The sequence below is a fragment of the Scyliorhinus canicula genome, chromosome 1 (assembly GCF_902713615.1).
Source record: "Scyliorhinus canicula chromosome 1, sScyCan1.1, whole genome shotgun sequence".
Taxonomy (NCBI): domain Eukaryota; kingdom Metazoa; phylum Chordata; class Chondrichthyes; order Carcharhiniformes; family Scyliorhinidae; genus Scyliorhinus; species Scyliorhinus canicula.
The window spans coordinates 2329001-2341789 of NC_052146.1; the positions used below are offsets into that span (position 1 = coordinate 2329001).

Consider the following 12789-nt stretch of genomic DNA (forward strand, 5'->3'; position numbering starts at 1 on the left):
CTGATTACTGCCAGGGGCCTGTACATAACTCCCAGCAGAGTCTTTTTACCTTTGCGATTCCTTAACTCTACCCACAGGTTCTATGCCTTCTGATCCTATATCGCTCCTTGCTTGCTATCGATTTAACTACATTTCTTACGAACAATGCAACCCCACCCCCTTTGCCCATCTGTCTGTCCTTTTGATAGGACACATATCCTTGTATGTTCAGATCCCCTTGCAGCCACGTCTGAGATGCCCACAACATTGTACCAGCCAATTTCAATGTGCGCAACAAGCTCATTTACCTTGTTCCGTATACTGCGTGCATTTAGGTACAACACCCTCAATCCTGCATTGACCACCTCCCTTTTCACACTTGTCAGCTTCTTTGCTCTGCCTGAGGGTGATATTCCTTTATTTTGGTTCTCTATTTCCCCTTCAGTTATGACACCTTCTAAGCTCACATTCTGGTTCCCTGCCATACTAGTTTAAATTCTCCCGAGTGAATCTAGCAAACCTCCCAGCCAGGATATCAGTGCCCCTCCAGTTTAGATGCAACTCGTCCTCCTTGTACAGGTCCCACCTGCCCCGGAAGCGATCCCAATGGTCCAAAAATCTGAAACCATCCCTCCTACACCAGTTTAACCACATGTTTAGCTGCACTATCCTCCTATTTCTAGCCTCACTGGCACGTGGCACAGGGAGTAATCCTGAGATTACAACCCTAGAGGTCCTGCTTTTTAGCTTCTTGCCTAACTCCCTGAACTCCTTCTGCAAGACCTCATCACTTTTCCTGCCTATATCGTCAGTACCTATGTGTACTACAAACTCTGGCTGTTCACCTCGCCCCCTTCAGGATGTCCTGTGTTCGTTCAGAAACATCCTTGACCCTGGCACCAGGGAGACAACATACCATCCTGGAGTCTCTTTCACGTCCACAGAGGTGCCGATCTGTGCACCTTACTCTATTTTGCTATTCATGTTAAATAAATCATATGAAGCACCAATTTTTTGTTTAGCCTTCTGCTTGAGTTGATTTAGCTCATATCCTAATTTGACCTGTTTGAATTTGTTCTTTTGATTTATAGGTTGTTAGACTTTGCTTTATCTTAACTTTGTTTCCTAGATGACAGGCCGGAAAGGTAGGATTGTGAGCAACGATGATGGCAGCATATCTTATGAATCTAGATCAGAACTTGATGTCCCTGTAGAAATTCTCAATATCACAGAGAAGCAGCGGTTTATGAATGGAGAGAAGGTATGAATAATTTCAGCCATTACTTTTTGAAAAGAAGTTGTGTACAATGTTCACAATTTGTCCTATTTTCTGTTCAGAATATTGCAATCATTTCGGAAGCAGCCAGTTCTGGAATTTCATTGCAAGCAGATCGCAGAGTTAAGAACCAAAGGCGGCGAGTGCACATGACCTTGGAGTTACCCTGGAGTGCAGACCGTGCCATTCAGCAGTTTGGTGAGATAATCTAAAGTATTGTTTATTTCCCACATTTTTGTTTAGTAATTGTGGTTTGGCTTAGCCAAATGGTGTATTTTGCGTATTATTAAAACGGAACAAGGCCCTTTCAGAGTTAGATCAGGAAGCACTTAATGCCATGCTTGATGAAAAATTGGATCAAATGAAATATTTAACTGAAATAGAAAGATTTTTGATCAAGCATACCATGAGAAATGGCACCAAGCTCAGTAAATGGAGCTATCGATCTGGCATCTATTTGAAGCAGACCCGAGGCCAAATGGTCGTCTTTTGTTCTGTGTGCCTGAGGACTATGGATAACACGTAATGACATGAAAATATGGGGGCTTGTAGACAGCTATCTGAGGAAATCATGCACATCATGCTTCATGTGTTCAGACCAGGAGACTGGCATTTTACGGTGACTTTTTTAATACTATTATAAAGTTCCTTTACTGCCTCAGAAAGCATGCCTGTCTGCAGCATGCCTGTTGCTGTGCAAGTGGATTTGTGGAATTTGATCAGGCTGATAACTTGTGGTTGTCTTGTTCAAGATTTCCTTTGAAGCCTTGAGACAACAAAGCCAAGCTTAAGTTGGAGTTAGAATAAATATGGGTTGGAGCAGGAGGAAATATTTACATAGATACATAGAAGATGGGAGCAGGAGGAGGCCTTTTGGTCCTTCGAGCCTGCTCCGCCATTCATCACAATCATGGCTGATCATCCAACTCAAAAGCCTTTCTCCCCATAGCCTTTGATCCCATTCTCCCCAAGTACTATATCTAGCCGCCTCTTGAATATATTCAAAGTTTTAGCATCAACTACTTCCTGTGGTAATGAATTCCACAGGTTCACCACTCTCTGTGTGAAGAAATGTCTCCTCATCTCTGTCCGAAATGGTTTGCCCTGAATCCTCAGGCTGTGACCCCTGGTTCTGGACGCACCCATCATTGGTAACATCTTCCCTGCATCTACCCTGTCTGGTCCTGTTAGAATTTTATAAGTCTCTATGAGATCCCCCCTCATTCTTCTGAACTCCAGCGAGAACAATCCCAACCTAGTCAATCTCTCCTCATATGACAGTCCCGCCATCCCTGAAATCAGTTTGGTAAACATTCACTGCATTCCCTCGAGAACAAGAACATCCTTCCTCAGAGAAGGAGGAGGTTTAGGTACATGCAGGTCTGAGATTTTGCTAAGAAGGAGATACAGAGCTTTCTGGTGGCGCCGGCCTCCACACTGTTGGAGGAGGTGCTGACGGCAGGGGGGATGGAGAAGGAGGTGGTGTCGGCGATTCTGGGAGAAGAGAAGGCATCACTGGAGGGGATTAAGGTAAAGTGGGAGGAAGAGTTGAGAGAGTCCATGGAGGACGTGTTGTGGTGTGAGGTGCTCCGGAGGGTAAATGCCTCAACTTTGTGCGCGAGGTTGGGGCTGATTGAGCTGAAGGTGGTGTATAGGACGCACCTCACAAAGGCGAGGATGAGCCGACTCTTTGAGGGGGTCAAGGATGTTTCTGAACATTTCGGGGGAAGCCCCGCAAACCACGTTCAGATGTTTTGCTCCTGTCCAAAGCTGGAGGGGTATTGGAGGGAGGTGTTCAGCGTACATGTAAGGCTTGAGCCGGGTCCTCTGGAGGCCCTATTCGGGGTATCGGATCGGCCGGGGTTAGAAGCAGATGCGGCGGCAGATGTTTTAGCCTTCACCTCACTGATCGCCTGAAGGCAGATCCTGTTGGGGTGAGGCCCGTTTCTCCACCCTGTGCCCTGGCGTGGCGAGGGGATCTGTTGGAGTTTTTAACACTCGAGAAGATGAAGTTTGAGTTGAAGGGAAGGATGGAAGGGTTCTGCAATTCATGGGCTTTGTTTATTATGTACGTTCAGGGCAGCATGGTGGCGCAGTGGATACCACTGCTGCCTCACGACGCCGAGTTCCCAGGTACGATCTCAGCTTTGGGTTACTGTCCCTGTGGAGTTTGCACATTCTCCCCGTGTTAGAACATAGAACATAGAACAGTACAGCACAGAACAGGCCCTTCGGCCCTCAATGTTGTGCCGAGCCATGATCACCCTACTCAAACCCACGTATCCACCCTATACCCGTAACCCAACAACCCCCCCCCCCCCCCTTAACCTTACTTTTATTAGGACTCTACGGGCAATTTAGCATGGCCAATCCACCTAACCCGCACATCTTTGGACTGTGGGAGGAAACCGGAGCACCCGGAGGAAACCCACGCACACAGGGGGAGGACGTGCAGACTCCACACAGACAGTGACCCAGCCGGGAATCGAACCCGGGACCCTGGAGCTGTGAAGCATTTATGCTAACCACCATGCTACCCTGCTGCCCTGTTTGCATGGGTTTCACCCCTATAACGTAAAGGTGTGCAGGCTAGGTGGATTGGCCATTCTAAATTGCCCGTTAATTGGAAAAAATTAATTGGGCACCCTAAATTTATTTTTAAAATAAATAAATAAAATCTTATGCACTTTCAAGAGTTGGATGACATTGAACATCAATAATAATAATAATTGCTTATTGTCACAAGTAGGCTTCAATGAAGTTACTGTGAAAAGCCCTTAGTCGCCACATTCCGGCGCCTGTTCAGGGAGGCCGGTATGGGACTGTGTATGGTGTTGGTGACTATGTATGAGATGATGGTGGATTCCTGAATCCTTTTCTTTGATGTTTGTATTTAAAATGTTGAGGGATGTTTGGGGGTTGGTGGGAAGGAGGAATTGTTGGCCAGGGGATTGACATTGTATTTGTTCCCATTGATTTTTCATTGGTCGATGTAAATTTGGATGAAAATGTGAAAAAGGAGAATAAAAATATTTATTCAAAAAAAAGTTGGAGATAGATTGTTGTTTATTTTGTTAGCTGGTTTTGAACAGCTGTCTGCATATTAGTGGGGACATTGGGGTGGTTTCTCTTACAGAATGAGATTACAGTGAAATTTGACCGGAATGGATAGTGAAGAGAAACAAATTACTCGCATTGATTTGGAAGGTTGCAAATGAGGCATTGTCACAAGACCTAGCACCTTGAAGCATAAGGGGGCAGGCTTGTGCGGACACCATCTGTAAATTCCCCTCCAAAGACCAGCACAATTCTGACTTTATTGCCGTTTCTTCACTGTCTCAGATCGTGTTTTTGGGATCCTTAAGGGGGAGGGGGAGCAGCCCCAAGTCGTGGTCCACATAGGTACCAATGACATAGGTAGGAAAAGGGATAGGGATGTAAGGCAGGAATTCAGGGAGCTAGGGTGGAAACTTAGAGCTAGAACAAACAGAGTTATTATCTCTGGGTTGTTACCCGTGCCACGTGCTAGCGAGTCGAGGAATAGGGAGAGAGAGCAGTTGAACACGTGGCTGCAGGGATGGGCTGGAGGGAGGGTTTCAGATTCCTGGACAATTGGGGCTCATTCTGGGGTAGGTGGGACCTCTACAAACGGGATGGTCTACACCTGGACCAGAGGGGTACTAATATCTTCGGGGGGAGGTTTGCTAATGCTCTTCGGGAGGGTTTAAACTAGTTCAGCAGGGGATTGGGAACCTGAATTGTAGCTCCAGTACACAAGAAGCTGAGAGTAGTGAGGTCATGAGTAAGGTTTCAAAGTTGCAGGAGTGTACCGGCAGGAAGGAAGGTGGTCTAAAGTGTGTCTACTTCAATGCCAGGAGCATCCGGAATAAGGTGGGTGAGCTTGCGGCATGGGTTAGTACCTGGGACTTCGATGTTGTGGCCATTTCGGAGACATGGATAGAACAGGGTGAGGAATGGTTGTTGCAGGTGCTGGGGTTTAGATATTTCAGTAAGTTCAGGGAAGGTGGTAAGAGAGGGGATGGGGTGGCATTGTTAGTCAAGGACAGTATTACGGGCGCTGAGAGGACATTTGATGAGGACTCGAATACTGAGGTAGTATGGGCTGAATTAAGAAACAGGAAAGGAGAGGTCACCCTGTTAGGGCTTTTCTATAGGCCTCCGAAAAGTTCCAGAGATGTAGCGGAAAGGATTGCAAAGATGATTCTTGTTTGCACTGAGTGCTGAGCTTGTGGCATTTGAGTGCTACAGTGAGAGTTTGGTGACTGAGGGAGTTAGGTGAGGAGGGAGTAAGGTGTTCCTTACATTTCATTTCCTACATTTCCTCAAAGAACGTGAAGGGAGCCAGGAGTTTACAAATTACAGCTGACTGGAAGTAGAGTCGGAGGGCGGAGGTCCAGTTGGTCCACGGGGCAGCTACTTTTGTAAAGTAAGAGGGGATGGAGGCTAGGGCAGTTGCATGCTCCTCCTGTAGGATGTGGGTGGTGAGGGATACCACTGGTGTCCCCGCTGACTATACCTGCGGGAAGTGCACCCAACTCCAGCTCCTCAGAGACCGTGTTAAGGTACTGGAGCTGGATGAACTTCGGATCATCCGGGAGGCAGAGGGGGTTATAGAGAAGAGTTACAGGGAGGTAGCCACACCAAAGGTACTGGACAAGAGTAGCTGGGTTACAGTCAGGGGAAAGAAAACTAACTGGCAGACAGTGCAGGGATCCCTCGTGGCCGTTCCCCTTCAAAACAAGTATACCGTTTTGGATGCTGTTGGGGGGGGGGGGGATGACCTACCGGGGGAAGGCCCCAGCGGCCAGGTCTCTGGCACTGAGTCTGGCTCTGGGGCTCAGAAGGGAAGGGGGGAGCATAGAAAAGCAATAGTAATAGGAGATTCAATGGTTAGGGGAATAGATAGGAGATTCTGTGGTCGCGAGCGAGACTCCCGAAAGGTATGTTGCCTCCCGGGTGCCAGGGCCAGGGATGTCTCTGATCGTGTCTTCAGGATCCTGAAGGGGGAGGGTGAGCAGCCAGAAGTCGTGGTGCACATTGGTACCAACGATGTAGGTAGGAAAAAGGGTGTGGAGGTAATAAACAAGTTTAGGGAGTTAGGCTGGAAGTTAAAGGCCAGGACAGACAGAGTTGTCATCTCTGGTTTGTTGCCGGTGCCACGTGATAGCGAGGCTAGGAATAGGGAGAGAGTGCAGTTGAACACGTGGCTGCAGGAATGGTGTAGGAGGGAGGGCTTCAGGTATTTGGATAATTGGAGCGCATTCTGGGGAAGGTGGGACCTGTACAAGCAGGACGGGTTGCATCTGAACCAAAGGGGCACCAATATCCTGGGGGGGAGGTTTTCTAGTACTCTTCGGGAGGGTTTAAACTAATTTGGCAGGGGAATGGGAACCGGATCTGTAGTCCAGCAACTAAGGTAGACGATAGTCAGGACGCCAAAGCACATAGTGATGCAGTGGGGAAGGTAACAATGACAAAGGAGAGTACTTGCAGGCAAGGAGATGGGTTGAAGTGTGTCTACTTTAATGCAAGAAGCATCAGGAATAAGGTGGGTGAACTTAAGGCATGGATCTGTACTTGGGACTACGATGTGGTGGCCATCACAGAAACTTGGATAGAAGAGGGGCAGAAATGGTTGTTGGAGGTCCCTGGTTATAGATGTTTCAACAAGATTAGGGAGGATGGTAAAAGAGGTGGGGGGGTGGCATTGTTAATTAGAGATAGTATAACAGCTGCAGAAAGGCAGTTCGAGGGGGATGTGCTTACTGAGGTAATATGGGTTGAAGTTAGAAATAGGAAAGGAGCAGTCACCTTGTTGGGAGTTTTCTATAGGCCCCCCAATAGCAGCAGAGATGTGGAGGAACAGATTGGGAAACAGATTTTGGAACGGTGCAGAAGTCACAGGGTAGTAGTCATGGGCGACTTCAACTTCCCAAACATTGAGTGGAAACTCTTTAGATCAAATAGTTTGGATGGGGTAGTGTTTGTGCAGTGTGTCCAGGAAGCTTTTCTAACACAGTATGTAGATTGTCCGACCAGAGGGGAGGCCATATTGGATTTAGTACGTGGTAATGAACCAGGGCAGGTGATAGATTTGTTAGTGGGGGAGCATTTTGGAGGTAGTGACCACAATTCTGTGACTTTCACTTTAGTAATGGAGAGGGATAGGTGCGAGCAACAGGGCAAGGTTTATAATTGGGGGAAGGGTAAATACAATGCTGTCAGACAAGAATTGAAGTGCAGAAGTTGGGAACATAGGCTGTCAGGGAAGGACACAAGTGAAATGTGGAACTTGTTCAAGGAACAGGTACTGCGTGTCTTTGATATGTATGTCCCTGTCAGGCAGGGAAGAGATGGTCGAGTGAGGGAACCATGGTTGACGAGAGGTTGAATGTCTTGTTAAGAGGAAGAAGGAGACTTATGTAAGGCTGAAGAAACAAGGTTCAGACAGGGCGCTGGAGGGATACAAGATAGCCAGGAGGGAACTGAAGAAAGGGATTAGGAGAGCTAAGAGAGGGCATGAAAAATCTTTGGCGGGTAGGATCAAGGAAAACCCCAAGGCCTTTTACACATATGTGAGAAATATGAGAATGACTAGAGCGAGGGTAGGTCCGATTAAGGACAGTAGCGGGAGATTGTGTATTGAGTCTGAAGAGATAGGAGAGGTCTTGAACAAGTATTTTTCTTCAGTATTTACAAACGAGAGGGGCCATATTGTTGGAGAGGACAGCGTGAAGCAGACTGATAAGCTTGAGGAGATACTTGTCAGGAAGGAAGATGTGTTGCGCGTTTTGAAAAACTTGAGGATAGACAAGTCCCCCGGGCCTGACGGGATATATCCAAGGATTCTATGGGAAGCAAGAAATGAAATTGCAGAGCCGTTGGCAATGATCATTTCGTCCTCGCTGTCAACAGGGGTGGTACCAGAGGATTGGAGAGTGGCGAATGTCGTGCCCCTGTTCAAAAAAGGGAATAGGGATAACCCTGGGAATTACAGGCCAGTTAGTCTTACTTCGGTGGTAGGCAAAGTAATGGAAAGGGTACTGAGGGATAGGATTTCTGAGCATCTGGAAAGGCATTGCTTGATTAGGGATAGTCAGCACGGATTTGTGAGGGGTAGGTCTTGCCTTACAAGTCTTATTGAATTCTTTGAGGAGGTGACCAAGCATGTGGATGAAGGTAAAGCAGTGGATGTAGTGTACATGGATTTTAGTAAGGCATTTGATAAGGTTCCCCATGGTAGGCTTATGCAGAAAGTAAGGAGGCATGGGATAGTGGGAAATTTGGCCAGTTGGATAACAAACTGGCTAACCGATAGAAGACAGAGTTGTGGTGGATGGCAAATATTCAGCCTGGAGCCCAGTTATCAGTGGCGTACCGCAGGGATCAGTTCTGGGTCCTCTGCTGTTTGTGATTTTCATTAACGACTTGGATGAGGGAGTTGAAGGGTGGGTCAGTAAATTTGCAGATGATACGAAGATTGGTGGAGTTGTGGATAGTGAGGAGGGCTGTTGTCGGCTTCAAAGAGACATAGATAGAATGCAGAGCTGGGCTGAGAAGTGGCAGATGGAGTTTAACCCTGACAAGTGTGAGGTTGTCCATTTTGGAAGGACAAATCTGAATGCGGAATACAGGGTTAATGGTAGGGTTCTTGGCAATGTGGAGGAGCAGAGAGATCTTGGGGTCTATGTTCATAGTTCTTTGAAAGTTGCCACTCAAGTGGATAGAGCTGTGAAGAAGGCCTATGGTGTGCTAGCGTTCATTAGCAGAGGGATTGAATTTAAGAGCCGTGAGGTGATGATGCAGCTGTACAAAACCTTGGTAAGGCCACATTTGGAGTACTGTGTGCAGTTCTGGTCACCTCATTTTAGGAAGGATGTGGAAGCTTTGGAAAAGGTGCAAAGGAGATTTACCAGGATGTTGCCTGGAATGGAGAGTAGGTCATACGAGGAAAGGTTGAGGGTGCTAGGCCTTTTCTCATTAGAACGGAGAAGGATGAGGGGCGACTTGATAGAGGTTTATAAGATGATCAGGGGAATAGATAGAGTAGACAGTCAGAGACTTTTTCCCCGGGTGGAACACACCATTACAAGGGGACATAAATTTAAGATAAATGGTGGAAGATATAGAGGGGATGTCAGAGGTAGGTTCTTTACCCAGAGAGTAGTGGGGGCATGGAATGCACTGCCTGTGGAAGTAGTTGAGTCGGAAAATTTATGGACCTTCAAGCGGCTATTGGATAGGTACTTGGATTAGGGTAGAATAAGGGAGTGTAGGTTAACTTCTTAAGGGCAGCACGGTAGCATTGTGGATAGCACAATTGCTTCACAGCTCCAGGGTCCCAAGTTCGATTTCGACTTGGGTCACTGTCTGTGTGGAGTCTGCACATCCTCCCCGTGACTGCGTGGGTTTCCTCCGGGTACTCAGGTTTCCTCCCACAGTCTAAAGATGTGCAGGTTGGGTGGATTGGCCATGAAATATTGTCCAAAATTCTATGATTAACCTAGGACAAAAGTTCGGCGCAACATCGTGGGCCGAAGGGCCTGTTCTGTGCTGTATTTCTCTATATCTATATCTAGGAGCGAAAATAACAGGGTAGTTGTTATGGGGGACTTTAACTTTCCAAATATTGACTGTAAACACTATAGTTCGAGTACTTTAGATGGATCCGTTTTTGTCCAATGTGTGCAGGAGGGTTTCCTGATGCAGTATGTAGATAGGCCAACAAGAGGCGAGGCCGTATTGGATTTGGTACTGGGTAATGAACCAGGACAGGTGTTAGATTTGGAGGTAGGTGAGCATTTTGGTGATAGTGACCACAATTCGATTACGTTTACTTTAGTGATGGAAAGGGATAGGTATAAACCGCAGGGCAAGAGTTATTGCTGGGGGAAAGGCAATTATGATGCGATGAGGCAAGACTTAGGATACATCGCCTGGAGAGGAAAACTGCAGGGGGTGGACACAATGGAAATGTGGAGCATGTTCAAGGAACAGCTACTGCATGTCCTTGATAAGTATGTACCTGTTAGGCAGGGAGGAAGTGGTCGAGTGAGGGAACCATGGGTTACTAAAGTAGTTGAAACACTTGTCAAGAGGAAGAAGGAGGCTTATGTGAAGATGAGACGTGATGGTTCAGTTGGGTCGCTTGAGAGTTACAAGTTAGCTAGGAAGGCTCTAAAGAGAGAGCTAAGAAGAGCCAAGCGAGGACATGAGAAGTCTTTGGCAGGTAGGATCAAGGATAACCCTAAAGCTTTCTATAGGTATGTCAGGAATAAAAGAATGACTAAGGTAAGAGTAGGGCCAGTCAAGGACAGTAGTGGGAAGTTGTGCGTAGAGTCCAAGGAGATAAGAGAGGTGCTAAATGAGTATTTTTCGTCAGTATTCACACAGGAAAAAGACAAAGTTGTCGAGGAGAATACTGAGATACAGGCTACTAGACTAGAAGGGCTTGAGGTTCATAAGGAGGAGGTGTTAGCAATTCTGGAAAGTGTGAAAATAGATAAGTCCCCTGGGCCGGATGGGATTTATCCTAGGATTCTCTGGGAAGCTAGGGAGGAGATTGCTGAGCCTTTGGCTTTGATCTTTAAGTCATCTTTGTCTACAGGAATAGTGCCAGAGGACTGGAGGATAGCAAATGTTGTCCCCTTGTACAAGAAGGGGAGTAGAGATAACCCCGGTAACTATAGACCAGTGAGCCTTACTTCTGTTGTGGGAAAAGTCTTGGAAAGGTTTATAAGAGATAGGATGTATAATCATCTGGAAAGGAATAATTTGATTAGAGATAGTCAACATGGTTTTGTGAAGGGTAGGTCGTGCCTCACAGACCTCATTGAGTTCTTCGAGAAGGTGACCAAACAGGTGGATGAGGGTAAAGCAGTTGATGTGGTGTATATGGATTTCAGTAAAGCGTTTGATAAGGTTCCCCGCGGTAGGCTATTGCAGAAAATACAGAGGCATGGGATTCAGGGTGATTTAGCAGTTTGGATCAGAAATTGGCTAGCTGATAGAAGACAAAAGGTGGTGGTTGATGGGAAATGCTCTGACTGGTGTCCAGTTACTTGTGGTGTGCCACAAGGATCTGTTTTGGGGCCATTGCTGTTCGTCATTTTTATAAATGACCTGGAGGAGGGCGTAGAAGGATGGGTGAGTAAATTTGCAGATGACACTAAAGTCGGTGGAGTTGTTGTTGCTCGTTTTACTGGAGTGTATTAACACGCCTCCGTTTAAAGGCCGTGTGCTTAACACTACTATGGCTCTGTGTATGTAATTATGCTCAGGAGTCGCCAGGTGCCGTATTTAGACACCTCACAAGTATATCAAGGTCAGGTTCAAAGTAATAAATCTGTACATCGATTAGTAAGTCCAAACGATTGATATTTATTATGACAAATATAATAAATACACATGCATACGCTAAAGAGACTAACTTACTTCTAATACTAAACAACTAAAATACTTATCTAGACAGGAACAGGCAAGGTCAGGGGACAAGGCCTTCGTCCCGTTCTTGGTCTGCAACTCTCAGGTACTTAAAGTTGTCAGGATCTAGCAAGGTCTGGATCACGTAGCGATCGTTGTATTGGCACTTACAGTTCGATGGCTGATGGCTCAACGGCTGGTGATGGAACTGGAGTCAGGATGCGATGTATCAGCAAAGCGGAGCCGGAGCAAAAGTAGCAGTCAGAGCCGGAACCAAAGCAGACCGAACCATGTGCGGGGTCTACTTTTATAGTTCCTAGAAGTCCGTGCCCCTTCGGGGCGGGCCTTTTACCTGCCATGTATCGATTGGGCCTTTCCCAATCGATATCTTCTAAACCCCCCAATCTGAGGGTCGTCCCTCGATGGGTGGGCTGTCCCTATGGTTCTTTGTGTTGGATACAGTGGTGCCGTTCTGTCTGGGCGTCTACTCAAAAGTATCCATTCATACTTAAATGTTTCTATTGTGCGGGGCCTGGATCTGGATCACCTCATTACTATGTAGATCTTGTTGCCATTTACACCTTTGGCTGAAACTGCACCTGGCCACAAACTGGTTTCTGTACGTGCAGAATGCTAATTAGTCTTCTGCAAACTGCTTGTCCTTGCTAAGACTGTTTTTCCCTGCAGCCTTAGCAGTTCTCCCTTTTGTAGCCCAGTGTCCATCTTAGGTGGCTACATTGTGGACAGTGCAGAAGGATGTTACAAGTTACAGAGGGACATAGATAAGCTGCAGAGCTGGGCTGACAGGTGGCAAATGGAGTTTAATGCAGAAAAGTGTGAGGTGATTCATTTTGGAAGGAATAACAGGAAGACAAAGTACTGGGCTAATGGTAAGATTCTTGGTAGTGTGGACGAGCAGAGAGATCTCAGTGTCCATGTCCATAGATCCCTGAAAGTTGCCACCCAGGTTGAGAGGGTTGTTAAGAAGGCGTACGGTGTGTTAGCTTTTATTGGTAGAGGAATTGAGTTTCGGAGCCATGAGGTTATGTTGCAGTTGTACAAAACTCTGGTGCGGACGCATTTGAGTATTG

At 46.7% G+C, this 12789-nt stretch overlaps 1 protein-coding gene across 1 annotated transcript in view; it reads left to right on the plus strand.

Annotated features, from left to right (window-relative positions):
• The window catches only part of sbno1 (strawberry notch homolog 1 (Drosophila)), a 158636-nt gene that overhangs the window by 69280 nt on the left and 76567 nt on the right, over positions 1 to 12789 (plus strand). Inside the window, exons 19-20 of the mRNA XM_038817800.1 lie at positions 1109 to 1240; positions 1318 to 1453. Coding sequence (XP_038673728.1) covers positions 1109 to 1240; positions 1318 to 1453 — 268 coding nt within the window. The remainder of the gene's footprint in view (positions 1 to 1108; positions 1241 to 1317; positions 1454 to 12789) is intronic.